At 44.6% G+C, this 23,212-nt stretch overlaps 2 protein-coding genes across 4 annotated transcripts in view; one reads left to right on the top strand and one right to left on the bottom strand.

Moving 5' to 3' along the window:
* The window catches only part of GDPD4 (glycerophosphodiester phosphodiesterase domain containing 4), an 84,532-nt gene extending 66,400 nt beyond the window's left edge, over positions 1-18,132 (top strand). The window contains exons 14-17 of the mRNA XM_025357592.1: positions 1,967-2,114; positions 5,652-5,734; positions 6,942-6,994; positions 17,388-18,132. Coding sequence (XP_025213377.1) covers positions 1,967-2,114; positions 5,652-5,734; positions 6,942-6,994; positions 17,388-17,746 — 643 coding nt within the window. The 3' untranslated portion in view covers positions 17,747-18,132. The remainder of the gene's footprint in view (positions 1-1,966; positions 2,115-5,651; positions 5,735-6,941; positions 6,995-17,387) is intronic.
* Positions 18,133-19,421: 1,289 nt separating this feature from the next.
* The window catches only part of MYO7A (myosin VIIA), an 87,068-nt gene continuing 83,277 nt past the window's right edge, over positions 19,422-23,212 (bottom strand). For 2 of the 3 annotated variants that reach the window (XM_025356411.1, XM_025356412.1), the window contains exons 46-49: positions 22,724-22,840; positions 21,632-21,715; positions 20,681-20,800; positions 19,422-20,058 (exon numbers count right to left, since the gene is read on the bottom strand). In XM_025356411.1, coding sequence (XP_025212196.1) covers positions 19,969-20,058; positions 20,681-20,800; positions 21,632-21,715; positions 22,724-22,840 — 411 coding nt within the window. In that variant the 3' untranslated portion in view covers positions 19,422-19,968. The remainder of the gene's footprint in view (positions 20,059-20,680; positions 20,801-21,631; positions 21,716-22,723; positions 22,841-23,212) is intronic. The other variant, XM_025356413.1, reaches the window with a different exon arrangement.

The following is a 23,212-nucleotide window of genomic DNA, read 5'->3' as shown; positions in this document are numbered from 1 at the left end:
AAGCAACTATCAAACATATGAAAACATGCTAAGCATCACTAATCATCAGAGAAATGCAAATCAAAACCCTGATGAGATACCATCTCACACCAGTCAGAATGGCTATTACTAAAAAGTAAAAAAATAAATAACAGATATTGACAAGGTTGTAGAGAGAAGGAAATGCTTAGACACTGTTGGTGGGAATGTAAATTAGTTCAGCCTCTGGGGAAAGCAGTTTAGAGATTTCTCAAAGAACTAAAAATGTAACTACCATTTGACCCAGCAATCCCATTACTGGGCATCTACCCAAAGGAAAATAAATTGTTCTACTAAAAAGATACCTGCACTTGTATGTTTATTGCAGCACTATTCACAATAGCAGAGACATGGAATCAGCATAACTGCCCATCAGTGGTGGACTGGATAAAGAAAATGTGGCACATATACACCATGGAATACTATGCAGCCATAAGAAAGAACAAAATCATGTCCTTTGCAGCAACATGGATGTAGCTGGAGGCCATTATTCTAAGTGAATTAGTGCAAAGACAGAAGATCAAATACCACATGTTGTCACTTATAAATGGGAGCTAAACATTGGGTACAGATGGACATAAAGATGGAAATGACAATGGGGAGTCCAAAATGGGGGAGGGAGAGACAAGGGAAAGAGTTGGAAAACCGCCTATGGGGTACTATGTTCACTATTTGGATAGTGGGTCCAAACCTCAGTATCATGCAATATATCCATGTATTAAACCTGCACATGTATCTCCTGAATTTAAAATTTAAACAAGGAATGTGATTGGTTTTTGAGGTTTGGTTTCAAAAGGTAAAAAGTAACTTTTTACTATTTTTTTCCTAATTTATTTTTAAAATTTATGTTATCTGCAGGGATTGGCTCAGAGACAATTCTAACATTGGATAACTAATTGCTAGCACCTCTGTTAAGGAGGCATTATTATTATTTTACAGTTACTATACTGAGGCCAAGAATGTACTAAGATGACCTAGCTGGGATTCAAACCCAGGCTTGTACAGAGCAGTTCCAATATGCCATACCATTTCAGAGATGAAAAAAATTTTTGAAGGCACTTACATGATATGTTTTCTGAGAAATTGAATCCCTGGAAATGACAACTTAGCTAGAATTACTAGGTGTTCCTCCACTTATTTTCTTCCTGTTTCTATAAGCAGTCCACAAGTACCCACTGACATATAGTGCCATGGGAAAAATTAGTTTTTATTCCCCCCTACTTTCGATACTTTCAAAAATTCTTTATATTTGAAATTTAATAAGTTCACCAGATTGGTTCTCATTTATTTATTTTTTCAATTAATATTTGTGGATCCTGGTGTTATGCTAGGTATTGAGTATCTGGAGACAAATAAGACATAGTCTCTGCTTCTAGTTTGCTTAGAGTCAAGTAAAGAAGACTGATAAGTGAGCAGATCATTCCAGTAGGGGGTGATAAGTGCTCTGATAGAAGCGAGTATATAGGTGCTGCTATACAGTAGCATGCCAGAGCCAGCTCATACCAGCTTGTTTTTAAATATTCAGAAACTCTGCAAATTGGTTCTACCAATGGTAGCTTACAGTTGGCTATGGTAGGAGGGTTTAATATCATGGAAATTTGCAAATGCTACAATAAGGCTTTCCTTTTCCTTTTTCCTTTTCCCCATTCTTTCTTTTCTTCTTCTTCTTTTTAAAAATATGTTTTCTTCTTTCCTTTTTATTATTCTCCTTAGGACATCTGGTTTGCCAGCACACCACTGTTGCTACAGGAGCAGAGGTGCTAAATCCAATCCTTTATCTTATTGTACCATGAGCCCATTCTGTCACATCGTATCATGAATTGTCCCTGGACCAGCTTCTTCTGGTGTTTTGGGCAACAGCCTTCCACAAACATGCTGGCTGTTCCCCATTTAGATGATAAGAATGAAACTTGATCTAAATCCCCTGTGGATTCTGTTTTTGTTCCAGAGATTATAAAGCAGCTAACATCCATATCAACGTATACACCATCAATGAGCCTTGGCTTTTCTCACTGGCCTGGTGCTCCAGGATTAACTCAGTGACCACAGACAACATTGGGCTCCTGAGTCAGCTTAATCACCCTCACTTCTTCATGGTGAGCTGGTTGTCCAGATTGTTCTTCCAGGCTTGTTACGATAGCAGTGCAGGCCCCCCCAGCCCTGTGTTGCCCACTGTGCCGTCCCCTGGGGAGCCACTTAAGAGCACAGACTTCTATAAATATTGGAGACGTGGTATTTTCCATTCTCTCACACAGATCCTTCTGGGATTTTCAGGCAAAAATTAGTGTTGTTATAATAATTGACATTTATTGAATCCTTACAATGTCGTTTACATGCATTATGTCATTTAACCCTTTGATTTAGCCATTGTTACCTTCATGAGGAAACTGAAGCTCAAAGATATCTTTGCATATGGTCTCGTGAGGTAGGATTCAGCATGAGATCTGACTTCAGAGTTTTGTTATTGTAGCCCCACCTTTGTAGATGCATGGCAACAGTTGACAACGGCATGGAGAGTGGGGAGAAAACCAAGCATACTTGACTCCAAAGTGGAAACTGTGTGCCCTAACAAATTGCTTTTGAAGAGGGTAGCCAGTGTCCAGTTGCCTGTTCTAGGCCTCTGTTGCTTACTGCCAGAGGCTTGAGAACCTGAAGACTCGGTTTACAATCCCAGCCATATCCTATCGCTATCTGTGGAAGGAGCCCCAGCTAACCAGTTCTGCTACAGAACTTGTTCTTATCTGTATAGAGAGTAGGTTGACTGAGTGGGACACAATAGCATACAACAGAAAACAGTTTAATTTCGTTGCACTGATTCTTTAAACCTGGTCTGTGATGTAGGTCTTTCTCTGCCCCTGAATGAAATCTCACTCAGGTCCTGTAGCTTTTCCAGTCACTCTTAGATAACTTTTAGAAGTTCACTTTTAGTCATCAAAAAGCCTCACTTCAGAATTTAAGAGTCCAATCCCAAGTAATAACCCAAATTCCAAATGGCCTTGAAAGTTAAAACCTTTGTCAGAGAAGCCTAAGAGGGAAGGGGCCTCAAGTCACCTCCTCCAGATCTCCACCCTCACTGGCCTGAGCTTCTGACCTGTTCAGGGTCAGGACCAGGGGAAAAGGGATCAGGGTCAAGGGCACAGTCTTACAGGGCCAGTAACTGCATCCAGGCCCTCTGGTAGAAAGGAGAAATCGCTTACTTCTTACTATGGTGGCTTGGTCAGATTTCTGGAGATGGCCCTGAAGGGAGCTTTGCAGCACAGGTGGAGCCTTTCCACCCACCTGTCCCCATGCAACTCCCCTTCATGTATATACTGTGTATTTTTCTAACATTTTAAAATCCAGTCATTACAAAAATGCATAATTTAGAAAGCAGCACACTCCTCCATAATCCTATCCCCTGAATCAGTAATGTCTCAAAGTTGTCCCTTTGGGAGGTACACATTTACTTAAATGATGCTACTATTTCTGAATGTATTTTTTCATTTTAATATTTAAATTGATAAATCCATGTGATTCAAAATTTAGAAAGTTTAAAAGGATATATGTAAAAAAAAAAATCTTCCTTCCATACCTGGTCTAGGCATTTTTAAAGGACCCAATACATGGCTCCCAGCCTATGCCATGCGTCATTTTATTCAGGGAGGGTGGGGCTGGTGTCCCAGGGGCCTTAACAGGCAGCCTATACTCCAGAGTTAGACTGATTGAGATTTAGATTCAGATCTGGGCTCCACTGTTTACTGTGTGAATGTGGAAATATTAGTTAACCTGTTTGTGGTTTTTGGCTTTTTTGTTCTTTTTGAAAATTGGGGATAATAATAGTGCAGTAGAAACACACATTTGTGTCCAGCATAATCTGGTCTGGTCATTGGTCTCGTAATTGAGAAAGTTAAAGTGAGGAATCATTTAAAAATGATATACACTTTTCAGTTAGCTTTTAATGCTTAATAAAAACTACCTAAAACTTAGTGTCTTCATCAGATATTTGTCATGTCTCAATTCTGGCTGATGGCTAGGTGGTGTCTCTGGTTTGAGCCAGGTCAGCTGGGCTAGATAGTCTAGGATGCCTTGTTCATATGTCTAGAGGCTCACCTGGGATGACTGAGTTTCTCTTCATGTCGTCGCTCATCCTCAAGGCGGCTAGCTGGAGTGTGTTCACCTGGCGGAGACGGGTTCCCAACAGCAAGAGAGAGCAAGCCCCAAAGCACGTGGACTTTTCAAAGTTCTCCCAGTGTTATGTTTGCTGATGTTCCATTGGCCAAGGAAAATCACATGGCCAAGTTCAGATTCAGGGTGGGAGCAAAACAGACTTCACCTCTTGATAGGGAGGCACAGCTAAGTCACATTGTGTAGGAGCCTACATACAGGTTTGGGAGGAATTTTGTGGTCATTTTTATAAACTGTACCACATACATACTTCACAAATTTTATTTTAAAATATTCATTCACCTTTTGACAGTCATTTCTTTGAGGATATTTTTGCTGATTGAGTTTTATGTTCTCTCATTTAAACATCCAGATGAACTAGCTAGGATTTCTAATTGTTTCTTTTAAACAGAACAAGAACTTAAAGTCATTAGGAGAATCAATCTGAATGAGTAATCTACCTAGATTTTTATAATCCCTCAAACCCTTGTAGTGTTTCACCTACACCTAATCTAATTGCAGTTTATTCTTTAATGATCTATTTTGTCCTCATTGAGTTTTTCAAAGTATTTGACTTAGTTTCTTTGAAAAGAGAAACTAAATTTCTTTGAAAAGAGAAACTAAGTTTCTTTGCCTGGCTCCTGTTAATTGCTCATTGTTAGTTGTTATTATTATGATCATTAGTGTTGTTATTAATTTTGTTATTCAGTTCAAGGAAAGACCTTGGGATAGGGTGGAGAGTGGCCTGAGAAAGGATAAAATGTGCCAGCCCTATTAGCATCAAGTGGAATTGGAGAGGGCACAATGGAGGTGGAAAGGGAGCATCAAACTCAATGACAGGACCCAGAAGACAGAGCTCTGGGAAATAGGTGACTTGGGCAAGGAGCATAGAGCAGGGGCATGTAGGTAAGGGGTAATTGTACTTCAGCATTCTTAATTGAAGTGTGATACTTTAGAACAATGGTTCCCAAATGCTGGCTTACAGACACATGGTTTCAGCATCACCTGGGAATGTGTTAAAAATGCAAAGATCCTCATTCCTTAGGTGTCTAGGGAGACCCAGAAACCTGTATTACTAAAAGCTGCCCAGGGAGACTTGGCTGCACAGCCAGGTTTGAGAAGCCATGCCTTGAAAACAGCAGTAGAAGTCAAGAACCTGGACTGTGGTCTTGGGTCCAGAATAGACTTGTTGTGTGACTTCTCTGGGACCCCCTCTGCCCTCTGTTTTGGGAGATGAAAGGTGAGATGAAAGGTGTGAAGTGTTCTGTTCCCTCTAGAGCCCCCTTGCATGTATAAGGGTGACTGTTAGGATACTTGCAGGGACTCTCTGTGTTTGAGAATGCCACATCAATCTAGGTTCCTTGGCCTGTCTATCCCCTCTTCCTCTCCTCCTCCAGCCCTGGCAGCAGAGCAAGGGACTTAGATCATATGATCCCAAATCCCTTCTAATTGTAAAGTTCTTTCACTGTGGTTTGTTTTATGTTTTTCAGACACCAAAGTTCTATATGTTCATATGGCTCCTTGTAGATATCATTTCTGTGCTTTTTATTGTTGCCATATTTTGTTTTCACTGGTAAGTATATATGTAATTTTAAATGAAGTTTTTCCAAAATAAATGGATTATTATAGGAAATTGAGAAAAATAACAGTTATGGTCTTCCCATAATCCCACGTGGCAAGATGGCGTTTATAATCTGAACCTCTCTTATGCTGTCTGCAGTTCCTCACACCCCTTTGACCTCCCCAAACAAGACAATATTTTCAGGATAGGGACTGTCACTAAAGCTTAGTCAAGCCTATTACTATGGATTCAATGTGGAGCAGCTGAAAGAGGACAGGGCTTGAATATTGTCCAGAACAAGTGCCTCTACCTTCCCATCTTCCATGAAACTGGGCATAGCAGTGTGCAAAGAGCAAGTTCATAAGCCAGGAAGATTGGGTTTTAGCTCTGGCTTTGTCCCTTAGTTGCTAGGTGACCCTGGGAAAACAACTGATGCTTTCTGGGCCATAGTCTTTTTTTTTTTTTTTTGATATGGAGTCTCAGTCTGTTGCCCAGGCTGAAGTGCAGTGGCATGATCTTGGCTCACTGCAACCTCTACCTCCTGGGTTCAAGTGATTCTCCTGCCTCAGCCTCCCGAGTTGCTGGAATTACAGGCACCTGCCACTGTTCCTGGCTAATTTTTTTTTTTTCTTTTTTTTTGAGATGGAGTCTTGCTCTGTTGCCCAGGCTGGAGTATAGTGGCGTGATCTCGGCTCACTGCAACCTCTGTCTCCTGGGTTCAAGCGATTCTCCTGCCCCAGCCTCCCAAGTAGCTGGAACTACAGGCATCACCACACCCAGCTAATTTTTTTTACTATTTTTAGTAGAGATGGGGTTTCATCATATTGGTCAGGCTGGTCTTGAACTCCTGACCTCATGATCTGCCCGCTTTGGCCTCCCAAAGTGCCGGGATTACAGGCGTGAGCCACCCTGCCTGGCCTATGCCTGGCTAATTTTTATATTTTTAGTAGAGATGGGGTTTCACCATGTTGGCCCCGCCTCAGGTGATCCGCCTGCCTCAGCCTCCCAAAGTGCTGGCATTACAGGTGTGAGCCACCATGCCCGGCCCATAATCTTTTTATCTGTACAAGAAAATTACATTTGGGAATCCTTGCAGGCAAATGCTATAGGATTGTAAGTTTCAAGATGGAAGGGGGAAGAAGATCCTGGAGGAGGAATGTTAGAGGAGACAATGGTTCTTTAGACCCCTTCATTTCATGGATGGTCTGCTTCCTTCTAGGCGGAGAGAGACTAAAAAAGAAAAATTGTTTGAAACTTCCAGCACTCTCACAGGTAAAGTCAAAGGCCTAGTCCACTCCTGTCTCTTCATCCCTACCCATTGCTTCCAGGAGACGGAGGCTGCTTTTCATGTCCCTGACAAGAGCTGAGGGTGTCTGGAAAGTTGGGGGTGGGACCGGGGGAAGTATGGACTGGGCACAGATTCTGGAGGACTCTACGTCAGGCTTCAGATTTTGGATTTCATCCTCTAAGCAATGAGGCCCCTTGGAAGATTTCAAGCATAGGTGTTTACTTCTTCATATATTCATGTATCATACAGCCACTGAGTCCACACTTTGTGCCAGTCACTTAGATAGGGGCTGAAGATAACCAAAAGATGTCTGTGGAGGGTGCCCTGAGAGAGAGGAGGGGCTAGCCCTCAAAGAGCAGTGAGGAAGAAGGTAAAAGTATAGCAGTTGACATCATTGGGCAAGGCATCTAGGTCCCGGACAGAGTAGCTGCTGTGCCTATTAGGGGAAAGGTGCTTTATGGGTATCATTTATGGGTGATATATGTTGGAGGCTAGAGGAAGAAAACTTCAGCGGTCCTGGAATTGCTTAAACTAGAGTCAAGTCACTTCTTATTGGCAATTAGGAGATGGCATATCACTTTCATTCACACAAGGAAGCGATACGGTTAGATTTCTGTGTAAAGGACTGAGGAAGTGAACTAGGCTTAGTATAGGGAAGGGATGCTATAGTTTATTTCTCTGAGGGTTGTGAGGATGATCACACAGTGAGTTACTAGTTTTGGAAGCCAATGCAGTGTCAAAGGGAAACCAACTGGGAGGCAGAAGACTGTGCGGTGTGGGATATAATTTCCTTCTGCAACTCCTGGAGACAAAGTTGGAACAGTCACAAAATCATGAGTTAATTTAATTTCTTATGGACAATGGTGAAGCTCCTGATATTCCATGTACCAGCTGGCAGATGAGTGGAACTGATACAATACTTAGGGTTGCAGGAATGAATCCACAGGGATCATGAAAAACTAAGTTTAGAAATTTGAATAAATTAAATAGAAGGCAGTGGTCTTTCATATGCTGTGAAACTGAAGGTTTAAGCCAAATTTACCTAGATCTGAGGCAGGGAGATCTCAAGTTACATGGTTACTTGAGTTACAAGTTACATGGAATTTAAGATGACTCTACTGGCTATGTTAAGAAGTCTGAAGCTAACTGATGATTCCAGCTAGCTTATATCAGTAGCTGTTCCTTAGTAAGCTAGGGCTGCCATAACAAAATACCATAGACTGGGTGGCTTGAACAACAGAAATTTATTTTCTCACAGTTCTGGAGGCTAGAAGTCCCAGATCAAGGTGCTGGCAAATTTGGTGAGGAGCCCTAGTGAGCACTGTCTTCTTAGCTTGAATACAGCTGCCTTCTCATTGTGCGTTCACATGGCCTTTCCTCTGTGTGTGCTTGGGAGAGCAGGATCTCTGGTCTCTCTTCCTCTTCTTATAAGGACACCAGTCCTGTTGGATTAGGGCCCCACCCTTATGGCTTAATTTAACCTTAATTATTCCTGAAGTGCCCTATCTCCACATACAGTCACACTGAGGGTTAGGACTCTGACATATGAAATTGGAGTTGGGGGGACATAATTCAGCCCATAACAATAGTCCAGTCAAGAAGTGATAAAACATGGAGATGAGGAGGAAACATGACTGGGAAAGAAGTTTTGAAAGTAAAATTGAAGAACTATATAAACCTAGATAAAAGAGGTGGCTTAGAAAAAGTATTCAGTTAACTTGACCCTACCCACTACTGTGTTGAAATGGTGATAAGAAAAGGTGAGTAGAAAATAAATGAAGGATTTTCTGTTTTTAAGAGCTCTTAGGTTGCCTGTTACAGAAACCAGTTTTTCTTGATCTAAGCAGAAATAAAAGGCATTGGAAAGCTATTTGAGTACCTCAGAGAGAGACCTAGAAGGTGCAGGACCAAGTTTAGAATCAGGGAAGGAACAAGGAAGACTAGACAGAAGTCAGGACCTCAGCCATAATCACAGCCCAGATCCATTCAAGTTGAGGAGAATGGAGCCTCATTTGCTAAATACAGAGTGCCATGTGTTGCCCCATACCACCTCCAGGATTGGCACATACTGCTGCACCCATGTCCACCACCAGAAGGCCTCTCTAGTGTGAGGGTATATTTTTCAGCAATTTAAGTCAATTTTGTTGTCTTCTGTCTTATGTAGTTTCTTATGTAAAGTTTTCAGTTGTCTTACCCCTGTTCCTCTGTTTGTAACATGTCTTTTTTCCTCTGGCTACATCTTAAGATTATTCCTTTTATTATTGGTTTTTAGTAGTTTGATTATGGCTTAACTTGGTGCGTGTGTGTGTGTGTGTGTGCATGTGAGAGGGAGAGACTATGTTGATTAGGGTTTGCTGAAATTCTTAGATCTGTCGGAGTATAATTTTCATCAAATTGGACATAATTTTAGTCTTTATTTCTTCAAATATTTTTCTGCCTCTGCTCCCCTACTGCTTTCTGGGATTCCAGTTACACAGATGTTAGTTTATTATCCCATAGGTTACTGAGACTTTTTTTTTTTTTTTTTTTTTTTTTTTTTTTTTGAGACGGAGTCTCGCGCTGTGTCACCCAGGCTGGAGTGCAGTGGCGCGATCTCGGCTCACTGCAAGCTCCGCCTCCCAGGTTCACGCCATTCTCCTGCCTCAGTCTTCTGAGTAGTCATTTAAAATATTTAATTAATTTCCTTTATTTTTAGATAGATTCAATTGCTGTGTGTACTAGTTTTTTGTTTTGCTTGTTTGTTTAGAGGCAAGGTCTCACTCTTTCACCAAGTCTGGAATATAGTGGAATGATCATGGTTCATTGCAACCTTGAACTCCCGGTCTCAAACAATCCTCCTGCCTTAGCCTCCCTAGTATCTGGGACCATAGGCACAAACCACTATGACTGGCTAATTTTTTTAAAAAAATGGTAGAGATGGCATCTCACTATGTTGCCCAGGCTGATCTCAAACTCCTGACTTCAAGCAGTCCGCTTGCCTTGGCCTCCTAAAGCACTGGAATTACAGATGCGAGCTACCCTGCCCAGCCTATATTAGTTTTTTATTGCTATATTTTAAAAAATTACTTCAAACCTAGCAGCTTAACACTATACAAATATATTATCTCACAGACATGGGTTAGATAGTTCCTTAGTCTTTACAGGGTATCAGTTGGGGCTACAATCTTATTTGAGGTTTATGGTCCTCTTCCAGGCTCACTGCCTGTTAGCAGTGTTAAGTTCCTCATAGTTGTAGAAGTGAAGTCATCTGTTTTCTCAATGGCCGTTAGCAGGGTTTTGGTCTGAGGTCCTAGAGGTGACCCTCAAGTCCTACCCACATGGTCCTCACAACATGGCAGCTTACTTCTTCAAAGCCAACAAGAGAATATCTCTCCAGTCTGCTATGATGAAGTCTATGTAATATAATGTAAATAATCGGAGTAATTATCCCAGAACCTTTGTCATATAGCATAACCTAATCAAGAGAGATAACTATCCTGAGGTCTGTTCCAAGATGGCCGAATAGAAACAGCTGTGGTCTGCAGCTCCCAGCATGACCGATGCAGAAGACGGGTGATTGCATTTCCAACTGAGGTACCTGGTTCATCTCATTGGGACCAGTTGGACAGTGGGTGCAGCCCATGGAGGGCAAGCAGAAGCAGGGCAGGGTATCGCCTCACCTGGGAAGTGCAAGGGGTCAGGGGATTTTCCTTTCCTAGCCAGGGGAAGCCGTGACAGACTGTACCGGGAAAATCAGGACACTCTAGACTTAATACTACGCTTTTCCAATGGTCTTACCAAACAGCACACCAGGAGATTATACCCTGTGTCTGGTTCGGCAGGTCCCATGCCCACAGAGCCTTGCTCACTGCTAGCGCAGCAATCCAGATGGAACTATGAGGCCGCAGCCTGGCTGGGGAAGGGGCATCTGCCATTGCTGAGGCTTGCAAGTGGCAAGGAAGCTCAAATTAGGTGGAGCCCACCACAGCTCAACAAGGCCTGCCTGCCTCCCTCTGTAGACTCTACCTCTGGGGGCAGTGCATAGCTGAACAAAAGGCAGAAGAAACTTCTGCAGACTTAAACGTCCCTGTCTGACAGCTCTGAAGAGAGCAGTGGTTCTCCCAGCGTGGTGTTTGAGCTCTGAGAATGGACAGACTGCCTCCTCAAGTGGGTCCCTGACCCCCATGTAGACTAACTGGGAGACACCTCCCAGTAGAGGCCAACTGATACATCATACAGCCAGGTGCCCCTCTGAGACAAAGCTTCCAGAGTAAGAATCAGGCAGTAATATTTGCTGTTCTGCAGCCTCTGCTGGTGATACCCAGGCAAACGGTCTGGAGTGGACCTCTGGCAAACTCCCCCAACAGACCTGCAGCTGAGGGACCTGACTGTTAGAAGGAAAACTAACAAACAGAAAGGAATAGCATCAGCATCAACAGAAGGGACATCCGTAACCAAAACCCCATCTGTAGGTCACCGTCATCAAAGACCAAGGGTAGATAAAACCACAAAGATGGGGAGAAACCAGAGTGCCTCTTCTCCTCCAAAGGATCACAGCTCCTCGCCAGCAACAGAACAAAGCTGGATGGAGAATGACTTTGACAAGTTGACAGAAGTAGGCTTCAGAAGGTCGGTAATAACAAACTTCTCCGAGCTAAAGAAGGATGTTCGAACCCATTGCAAGGAAGCTAAAAACCTTGAAAAAAGATTAGACAAATGAGTAACTAGAATAAACAGTGTAGGGAAGACCTTAAAGACCTTAAATGACCTGATGGAGCTGAAAACCATGGCAGGAGAACTATGTGACACACACACAAGCTTCAGTAGCTGATTCAATCAAGTGGAAGAAAGGGTATCAGTGATTGAAGATCAAATTAATAAATGAAGTGAGAAGTTTAGAGAAGAATGAGTAAAAAGAAACGAACAAAGCCTCCAAGAAATGTGGGACTATGTGAAAAGACCAAATCTACATTTGATTGGTGTACCTGAAAGTGATGGGGAGAATGGAACCAAGTTGGAAAACACTCTTCAGGATATTATCCAGGAGAACTTCTCCAACCTAGCAAGGCAGGCCAATGTTCAAATTCAGGAAATACAGAGAACACCACAAAGGTACTCCTCAAGAAGAGCAACCCCAAGACACATAATCATTGGATTCACCAAGGTTGAAATGAAGGAAAAAATGTTAAGGGCAGCCAGAGAGAAAGGTCGGGATACCTACAAGGGAAGCCCATCCAACTAACAGCGGATCTCTCGGCAGAAACTCTACAAGTCAGAAGAGAGTGGGGGCCAGTATTCAACATTCTTAAAGAAAAGAATTTTCAACCCAGAATTTCATATCCAGCCAAACTAAGCTTCATAAGTGAAGGATAAATAAAATCCTTTACAGACAAGCAAATGCTGAGAAATTTTGTCACCACCAGGCCTGCCTTACAAGAGCTCCTGAAGGAAGCACTAAACATGGAAAGGAACAACTGGTACCAGCCACGGCAAAAACATGCCAAAATGTAAAGACCATCAAAGCTAGGAAGAAACTGCATCAACTAACAGGCAAAATAACCAGCTAACATCATAGTGACAGGATCAAATTCACACATAGCAATACTAACCTTAAATGTAAATGGGCTAAATGTTCCAATTAAAAGACACAGATGGGCAAATTGGATAAAGAGTCAAGACCCATCAGTGTGCTGTATTCAGGAGACCCATCTCATGTGCAGAGACACACATAGGCTCAAAATGGATGGAGGAAGATCTACCAAGGGAAAGTAAAAAAAAAAAAAAACAAAACAGGGGTTGCAATCCTAGTCTCTGATAAAACAGACCTTAAACCAACAAAGATCAAAAGAGACAAAGAAGGCCATTACATAATGGTAAAGTGATCAATTCAACAAGAAGAGCTAACTATCGTAAATATATATGCACCCAATACAGGAGCACCCAGATTCATAAAGCAAGTCCTTAGAGACCTACAAAGAGACTTAGACTCCCACACAATAATAGTGGGAGACTTTAAAATCCCACTGTCAATATTAGATTGACGAGACAGAAGGCTAACAAGTCCTGGATATCAACAGGACTTAAACTCAGCTCTGCACCCAGTGGACCTAACAGACATCTACAGAACTGTCTACCCAACATCAACAGAATATACATTCTTCTCAGCACCACATCACACTCATTCCAAAATTGACCACATAGTTGGAAGTAAAGCACTCCTCAGTAAATGTAAAACAGAAATCACAACAAACTGTCTCTCAGACCATGTGCAATCAAATTAGATCTCAGAATTAAGAAACTGAAAACCGCACAACTCCATGGAAACCGAACAACCTGCTCCTGACTGACTACTGGGTACATAACGAAATGAACGCTGAAATAAAGATGGTCTTTGAAACCAGTGAGAACAAAGACACAACATACCAGAATCTCTGGGACACATTTAAAGCAGTGTGTAGAGGGAAATTTATAGCACTAAATGCCCACAAGAGAAAGCAGGAAAGATCTAAAATTGACACCCTAACATCACAGTTAGAAGAACTAGAGAAGCAAGAGCAAACAAATTTAATAGCTAGCAGAAGGCAAGAAGTAACTAAGATCAGAGCAGAACTGAAGGAGATAGAGACACAAAAAAACCCTTCAAAAAATCAATGAATTCAGGAGCTGGTTTTTTGAAAAGATCAACAAAATTGATAGACTGCTAGCAAGAAGAAAAGAGAAGAATCGAGAGAAGAATCAAATAGATGCAGTAAAAAAGGATAAAGGGGATATCATCACTGATCCCACAGAAATACAAACTACCATCAGAGAATACTATAAATACCTCTACGCAAATAAACTAGAAAATTTAGAAGAAATGGATAAATTCCTGGACACATACACCCTCTCAAGACTAAACTAGCAAAGATCACCCTCCCAAAACTAAAGAGAGAAAGGTCGGGTTACCCACCCAAATTCAGAAGTTGAATCTCTGAATAGACCAATAACAGGCTCTGAAATTGAGGTATTAATTAAGAGCCTACAAACCAAAAAAAGTCCAGGACCAGACGGATTCACAGCCGAATTCTACCAGAGGTACAAGGAGGAGCTGGTACTATTTCTTCTGAAACTATTCCAATCAATAGAAAAAGAGGGAATCCTCCCTACCTCTTTTTATGAGGCCAGCATCATCCTGATACCAAAGCCTGGCAGAGACACAACAGCAAAAGAGAATTTTAGACCAATATCCCTGATGAATATTGATGTGAAAATCCTCAATAAAATACTGGCAAACCGAATCCAGCAGCCCATCAAAAAGCTTACCCACCAAGATCAAGTTGGCTTCATCCCTGGGATGCAAGGCTGGTTCAACATATGCAAATCAATAAACATAATCCATCACATAAACAGAGTCAATGACAAAAAACACATGATTATCTCAATAGATGCAGAAAAGACCTTTGACAAAATTCAACAGCCCTTCCTGCTAAAAACTCTCAATAAACTAGCTACTGATGGAACATTTCTCAAAATAAGAGCTATTTATGACAAACCCACAGCCAATATACTGAATGGGCAAAAACTGGAAGCATTTCAGGCCAGGGCCATCAGGCAAGAGAAAGACATAAAGGGTATTCAATTAGGAAAAGAGGAAGTCAAATTGTCCCTGTTTGCAGATGACATGATTGTATATTTAGAAAACCCCATCGTCTCAGCCCAGAATCTCCTTAAGCTGATAAGCAACTTCAGCAAAGTCTCAGAATACAAAATCAGTGTGCAGAAATCACAAGCATTCCTATACACCAGTAACAAACAGCCAAATCATGAGTGAACTCCCATTCACAACTGCTACAAAGAGAATAAAATACCTAGGAATCCAACTTACAAGGCATTGCCAAGACAATCCTAAGCAAAAAGAACAAAGCTGGAGGCACCACACTACCTGACTTCAAACTATACCACAAGGCTACAGTAACCAAAACAGCATGGTACTGGTACCAAAACAGAGATATACACCAATGGAACAGAACAGAGCCCTCAGAAATAATACCACACATTTACAACCATCTGATCTTTGACAAACCTGACAAAAACAAGAAATGGGGAAAGGATTCCCTATTTAATAAATGGTGCTGGGAAAACTGGCTAGCCATATGTAGAAAGCTGAAACCAGATCCCTTCCTCACACCTTGTACAAAAATTAATTCAAGATGGATTAAAGACTTAAATGTTAGACCTAAAACCATAAAAATCCTAGAAGAAAACCTAGGCAATACCGTTCAGGACATAGGCATGGGCAAGGACTTCATGACTAAAACACCAAAAGCAATGGCAACAAAAGCCAAAATTGACAAATGGGATCTAATTAAAGAGCTTCTGCACAGCAAAAGAAACTGCCATCAGAGTGAACAGGCAACCTACAGAATTGGAGAAGATTTTTGCAATCTGCCATCTGACAAAGGGCTAATATCCAGAATCTACAAAGAACTTAAATTTACAAGAAAAAAACCCCATCAAAAAGTAGGCAAAGGATATGAACGGACACTTTTCAAAAGAAGACATTTATGCAGCCAACAGACACATGAAAAAATGCTCATCATCACTGGTCATCAGAGAAATTCAAATCAAAACCACAATGAGATACCGTCTCACACCAGTTAGAATGGCAATCATTAAAAAGTCAGGAAACAACAGGTGCTGGAGAGGATATGGAGAAACAGGAAAGCTTTTACACTGTTGGTAGGAGTGTTAACTAGTTCAACCATTGTGGAAGACAGTGTGGCGATTCCTCAGGGATCTAGAACAAGAAATACCATTTGACCCAGCAATCCCATTACTGGGTATATACCCAAAGGATTATAAATCATGCTGCTATAAAGACACATGCACACGTATGTTTATTGTGGCAGTATTCACAATAGCAAAGACTTGGAACCAACCCAAATGTCCATCAGTGATAGACTGGATTAAGAAAATGTGGCACATATACACCATGGAATATTATGCAGCCATAAAAAAGGATGAGTTCATGTCCTTTGTAGGGACATGGATGAAGCTGGAAACCATCATTCTGACCAAACTGTCACAAGGACAGAAAACCAAACACTGCATGTTCTCATAAGAGGGAATTGAACAATGAGAACAGTTGGACACAGGAAGAGGAACATCACACACCAGGGCCTGTCATGGGGTAGGGGGATGGGGGAGGGATAGCATAAGGAGAAATACCTAATGTAAATGACGAGTTAATGGGTGCAGCAAACCAACATGGCACATGTATACATATGTAACAAACCTGCACATTGTGCACATGTACCCTAGAACTTAAAGTATAATAATAATAATAAAGAGCAGTAGCTATCCTATGATAACCCCAAAGATTCACAGCCTTTGTAAGGTATATATCCCTTAGATCAGAAAAATATATCAGAAAAAATAGACTTTAATCAAAAAAGCCTTCACAAGGGAAGGCATATGATTGATCACTGAAAACTACAAAACTTCAGTGAGAGAAAGAATACCCAAATAAATGGAGCAATCATGTTCATGAATTAGAAAATTTAGTATTATAAACATGTCACGGAATTGATCTAAAAATTCCCTTTCTCCTATAAAGCTAACAAAAAAAAGGAAGCTCGTGAAGCTCCTGTTTGTAGCTGTTTCTTCCAGATTGAATTACACTCAAGTTAAAAAAAAAAAAAAACTTTGAATATTTATAACTAAAAGTTTTAAAAATTAAAGTAATAAAAATGTAAATCTAAGCAGAAAACAAAACCAAACCTGAGTTCTGGGTTTCTTTGGATTCTCACACTCTTCTAGATTTTGGCCACGCAGTTTTTCTGTATATTGTGAACGCCTAGATAATTTTAAGATGTTTTCTTGTTTTTGTATATCATCTAGTTTTTAATTTGTCTTTGGTAGAAGGATTGGTCTTGATCTCCTAGCTCCATTATTAGAAGTGTCTACCATCTATTTTTGTTTTCTGTAGGACAAAGTATTTATTGAGCATTTACTGTGTGACAAACACTTCTGAGCACTGTATATGTAGTGGCAAGCAAGACAAAGTCTCTGCCCTTTAAAAAGCCCTCATTTTAATTGAGGGAAGCCCTCATTTTTCTAAACTAATGGCTATGGAATACTTGAACTTTAAGCAAATGTCAATCTCTGCTTTCTGAGGATTTCCATGGTGAGCTAGAGCCTCATGCAGTAGATTCTTAAGCCCCAGCCCCAGGCTGAATTGGAGGGCCATAATAAAGTTTGCACAAAGCCTGAAGTAGAGGGGAGAGCTTGGAGGAAAGAACCTGAATGGGTAAGGGAGGGGCTCACATTTAAGAGATAACTTGAATTTCACACATGACTGGCAGAGAGTGGAGAAGTGACATTTGAGGAATCTGTGTTTGTGTCTTTTCTATCCCACAGATACTCAGAGTAGAGGTGAGAATGAGGAAGATTTGCACATAGCCATGAAACCTGCCCGAGTTGTGGAAAGTCCTTGGACTCTAGCAGCCCTCTACCCAGCTTTATCCAAGAGTGGAAAGGAACACCAAGGCCGTTTCAATTTTGCAGCACCATCCAAGAAACTAGTACCTATCAAGAATGCTGTCACACCTTTGAAACCTGGCAAGCATGACATTCAACCACCGATGCCCACCACAGTCTTTGAACTCACCCAAGCACCCTCCAGGCAGGCTAAAAGTAAGGCTACCTTTCAAGCTACATTACCCACCCTGAAGGTGGATAAGCCAACCATGCCCTCCGTAGAGGTCCCCTATCCTTAAATAAGAGACCTCTAAGAGATCCCCATGGCTGAATACTCCAAAGAATCCTATGTCACAATATATTCCACTGCATCTGACATATCCTTCTATGTTTCCAAAGAATTATCCACATCTCCCCTGCTTCTTCCTCTTCCTCTCTCTGCCTGAGGGTGGTGATGGTGGGGAGTGGTTGGTAAAGGCACACAGAAGGGCCATTGAGGCTCTCAGGGGAACCATTCTGATCTAGCTTTCTATCAAGAATGCATCTCAAGGGGCTAGGCAAGGGGAAAACTGTTGTGTGTGGTCTTGGAACTGGTTGCTGTCAAGTTTATCTCATCCTAACACCTCCATAATATTCTCTGCTAAAGAAGTGACTGTGCATATAAGTAAAGGCAACCTCTCAGGAAGCCAGAGGTAGTGGTCTATTCTTTGGACCCCTCGTGATTAACCAGGGTGATGAAGGCTGGGGCGTGGGGGCAATAGTGATGCCATCTGAGTGATCTCATTCTCTGGGCCAGAGAATGAGAGGGGCATGGGTCAGGGACAAAGATCTCATCCCCACCCCACATTATCTGCCCTATTGTGCAGTGGGCTACTTCCTGATAGCCTGTGGTTTGCTGATTCCCTAATAAGAGGGTGGGTACAATCCATGCATACTCAAGAGCTTTTGGCTTTGAGGGGAAACCAGAGCTTAGAACAAGTATCTGGAGCCCCTTCTATCTGGGAGCCCAAAGTTAGAAGCCGCGAGTTGAGCTCTTCCCACTTACACTTCCTTTCTGGACCTGAGCCTCTTCTTTATGATGGTGATGTAAGGCAGACTACCACAGCATCTTCCTTCTGGCTCAGATCTCTCCTGGGCTACCTGTGGAGCTGTGTCCTCTAACAGCCACATTACCGTCCCAGAAAGCAGGGCTCTCTGGTTTGGGGCCTCCATTTACACACACCAGCCAGTCCTACACTAACTGCTAGGGAGATCAGGAATAGCACTCCCTGTGGGGTAGACAGGCACATAGATGCTGATGACCCAGACACTGGAGTGTATGAAAAGCAGCAGGACCTGGCTCTGCTGAAGTATGTGACCTTGAGGGCAGATCACAAACCCTCCCAGCAAGGGGATTCTCCACTGTCACTTCTCTAGGTGCTCATCCCAGCCATAGCCCAAGGATGCCCCACCCCTTAGTCACACCTTCCCAGTCTGAAGCCTGCACCCACAGACCTACTCCAGTCATGGCCATACCTGGTTGTCCCATGCTGGTCACAAAGCAAAATTTTACTGGCACCCACTGGACATGAAGATTTAACCCAAGGCAGCATTGTTCTTCGGGTTCTTGGATGTGTCTTGATGAGCCAAGATGTTTCTGGCAGGTGCAAGGGCCGCTGTGGCTCCACTGGCCCTAGTTACAGCCCAGAAGCTGATGCCTCCTCTAGACGCCCAGCTCATACACACTTAGGTCCTCACCTCCCAGCCTGATGTCCAGCACTTCCTCCCAACCCACCCCAATCTCAGTTGGTCCCTTTAAGCCACTTAAAGCACATCTTGAGCTCAAGCTCCCCAAACCCCACACCCAGACCAGGTTGGCCCCAGCAGGTAAAGACCAAAGAAGTCATTATGTAGGCTGCTCCCCTGCAAGGCCCTGTCCTGACCCCACATGCCCTTCCCTTCCACTTCCCCTCCCTGAGCAAAGACACATTGTCGGGCCAGAGGATGCAACATGCTTTATGCCCTGAGGTGATCAGGAGAGACTTGAGCAGGGGCCCAACATTCACACTGCAATATAGAAAAGTGGTCTGTCCCCCTCATCCCACCTGTAGATCCAGTCCCTTCAGTTTCAGAGTATTCAATGCACATTTGGTTTGGTTGTTCCAAGTATGGAGAGCTAGATTGTCCTCTTAATTCCTCTATCCCTGTGGTACACAGAAAGTCAAAGGAAGTTGCATGGTGGGGCTGGTCTGAAACAGGAGACACATCTAAGGATCATAGGCTCTCATAACCGGGAAGGCCACAGCAAGCTCAGACTAGACCAACCCAGGTGCCAGAGGGGTGGATGGAGGGAAGTTCTGCATCCCAGAGAGATGCCTCACTGGAAGAACATCAGAGGCCCAGTCGGTATGGTCCGTGGTGGCCGGCCAGCCCAGCCTCACTGCCAGGATGGCAGAAGTCTTCCCCAGCTGCAGGGGTAGCTGATGGGCCTGAGCCCACTGCCTCGAGACGAGGCTTGGAACCAGCACCTCCCGCTGACTGTTCACTTGCCACTCCTGGAGCCCCGCTGTTTGCTCATGGCTGTGAGCATCTGGCTAATGTAGGAAGTCAGGAGGTCATCCATCTTGTAGCCCTGGAAGCAGGGGTGAGAAGATAAGCAGAGCACATGGTGGGACGGGGCCAGCCACTCGGACCATAGCACAGCTCCCAGGAATCTGCAATGGACAGAACCCAGGACAAAGGCAAATCCCTCCCACTCAGGACTCATCTCCCATCTGCACAGTTGAAGGGTTGAATTCATCCAGCCAGATGGTTAAGGTTCTACACTGTTAGGACCCCACGTTAGGCCCCTAGCTTGTGGGTCCCTCAAGTCACAGATCCCTCCCTCCAGGAGTGACTCTACTGGCTCTCAGTTGAGCTATGTCTTGGAAGTTTGAGCTTGGTCCAGGAGGTCTCGTTAATGGTTCCACTATTGAACTCGGGGACTAAAGGGCTGTCACTGCGGGCTCAATCTCCAGATACTGAAGGCACTCAAACAACAGTTGTTGAATGAGGGGTCTGTTCCTCAGCCCCAGATTAAGTCCCTTCCCTAGACCTAAGCTGAGCCTCAAACTGACCTGACCTTGGCCCCAGCATGACCCTTGCCCATGACCCCAGGCCCAACCGCACACTACTGTTTGTTCCAGGCCCTGGGAGGCTGGCTAAGCTGTAGGCAAGGCAGGGAGCCCACCAGGCCAAGCAGGATGCGCCCTCACCAGTGATGTCTCACAGAGCAGTTTGCTCCCGCGCACCAAGTTTCCAATGGTGATGTGGAAGTAGGTGTTGCCGCTGCTCCAGTTGGAGATCTTGGTGAAGGGGTGAGTGGTGAGGATGTCCTGGGGGAGCAGAAAGGGCATGGAGAGGCACAGCCTGGGCCCTGTGGCCTCACTCACCCACACATGCCCTCACAGAAGGCCTCAGGCCCTCAGAGGAGCCCATGGCCCGAGGGAAAAGCCAGTTCTGCCATCCAGCTGTGGTGGGAAGCAGGTGCCTCCCCCTCCACACCTTGGTTTGGACACCCAGGGAAGTCTAGGAGGCTGTTGGGTAGGGGTAGTTGGGGCCAGAACTGAGAAATTGGGAGGCCTAAGGGAACTGACACTGTGGCCTGAATGAGATGGCCCAGGGAGAGTTTGAGGAGGGAGTCAAGAAGAAGACAGGGCAGAGCCTTGGGGAACACAGCGTACAGGAGCAGGCACAAAAGGGTCCGGGAAGGAATGACCAAAACACAGAGGAGAGCCAGGAATGTGTGACGCATGAAGCCAATGGACAGATGGTGGTCACAAGCCCTCTTCACTACCTGTCCAGTCAGACCCTCTGGGTGTGCAGTCGGGCTGCTCTGGCCCAGAAACACAGATGCACAGTCACCCCTGCACAGCCGGCCCCACAATCCACATGGGCAGAGCATCCAGTGATACTGAAAGGCCAAGTACTAAAAGGAGCTCAGATTCCATAGGAAGGAGTTTGTTAGTAACTTCAGGAGAGCAATTTTTGTGGAGCAAATGTTGGGTAAAGTCCCAGCAAACGCTGATAGCTTTTGAAGTCGCATGATGGGTGGATGAGTCTGGAGATAGAGGGTGGCTAGGAGGGCTTGCGGGGTTTGTTCCAGGACTGTGTCTGAGGTTCAGGCAGAGAAGCCCACCCCCACTTGCCTTCTTATCCCTGCTCACCTTCGTTCTGGGATCGATGAGGCTGACCCCATACTTGTTGATGGCAATTAGAAGGATCTCAGGGAAGTTTGGCTCTGTAGTTTGCTAGAAAAAAAGATGAGAAGGCATCAGATGGGGGCCCAGAGCAAGAAAAGCGTTTGGGGAAAGGAATGAAACCTGACCCCAGCTGGGATAAAGTCAGCCTCTCCTGTTGCCTATGTGGTGCTGACGGCCCTGCCATGACCTCATGGCCTCCACCTTTGCTGGGCCTCAGTGCTGCCCCACATCCCTTCATGGGTCCCCCAGGCCATCCTTTGCTTTGTCCTCCCTCTCAGCCCAAGGGCATCTCATCTTTAAAAAGCCTCCTGAACCCTGCATCTGCCTCCAGCTACTTACCTGTTCTCGCACAGCCGAGCTTCTCAAAAGGCCTCCGATCCTAGCTGTGTGACAAGACCACATCTGTCCTCTCACACCAGGCTCCTCACCATACTCCTGCCTTTGTTGTGCCCCTCAGACCCCTCCTCCACCCACAGCCTGAGAGGCTTTCTGGCCATGTCACCTGGGTTGAAAACCCTCCAAGGCAGGCCACCGCTGCAGGAAACCCAGCCTCTCACCTGCTTGGCAAGCTGCTGCTCTCCACAGCCTGCTCTTGCCTCCTGCCCTCACTACTTGCATTTCCTTCCCAGACCTGAGTTCTCACGCCTCCAGGCCTTTGTCTATGCGGGACCCCTGCCAGGAGCACTCTTTCCAGGGTCTCCCTGGAGAGCTCACATATCACCTCCTCTAGGAGGCCTCCTCAGACCCGGCAGAACCTCCCGAGCTCTGCCACCTGGGCAAGGGCTCCCCACTGTCAGAGCATAGGCCGTCCTCCATTACCCCGGCCTGTTTACACGCCTGCCTCCACTGCCAGGCTGAGCTTTTGGTCCCTCTGTCCCCAGGACTTAGCCCAGCTAAGACGCTGAGCTGGGACAAGGCTGAGGGTACTGCCCTCCTTCCCTCACCAGGGCAGGTGTCCAAGGCCATGGCTGTTTCCCACAGTCCTGGGGAGGAGTCTCTGTGCCTTCTCAATGCCCTGTTCCCCTCCTCCTCTGTTCTGAGAAGCCCATGGTGTACCTTCACCTCGAAGAAGGCTGAGCCAAATGTGGGCCACTTGAAGATGAGCTTCAGGAACGCCAGCTTGGCCTCCTCCTTGGACTTCCCTGCGTGCTTGTTGAAGTAGGCGACGATGGACTATGGGGACAGGGGGGTCAGGGCTGGGCTCAGTCCTGGGGACAAGCCTGCTCAGGGCAGGCCTGCTCAGAGCTCAGAGTCCTCCCCACACCACCCCTGCCCACTCCAGCCCCATCCTGGAGTGCTGTGAAGGGCTCTCCCCATATTTCAGCTAATGGACTCCCGACCTCCGTTCTCACCCCCAGGCAGGCAGACCAAAGGGTATCAAGGACAAGCAGGTCACCATGGTAACCGGGACAGGGCAAATGACTGCCAGTTGGCCACTGAGTGCTTGGCATGGAGGACTGAAGGATAAGGCAGGCAGAGGAACAAGGGTGGGTGGCCTCATCGAGTACAGGAACCACAAGACACACCTCCCTGGGCTGCTGGCCA

The sequence above is a fragment of the Theropithecus gelada genome, chromosome 14, assembly GCF_003255815.1.
Source record: "Theropithecus gelada isolate Dixy chromosome 14, Tgel_1.0, whole genome shotgun sequence".
Classification (NCBI taxonomy): domain Eukaryota; kingdom Metazoa; phylum Chordata; class Mammalia; order Primates; family Cercopithecidae; genus Theropithecus; species Theropithecus gelada.
Note: the sequence above shows the minus strand (reverse complement) of the source record. Positions and strands in the feature narration are given on the sequence as shown.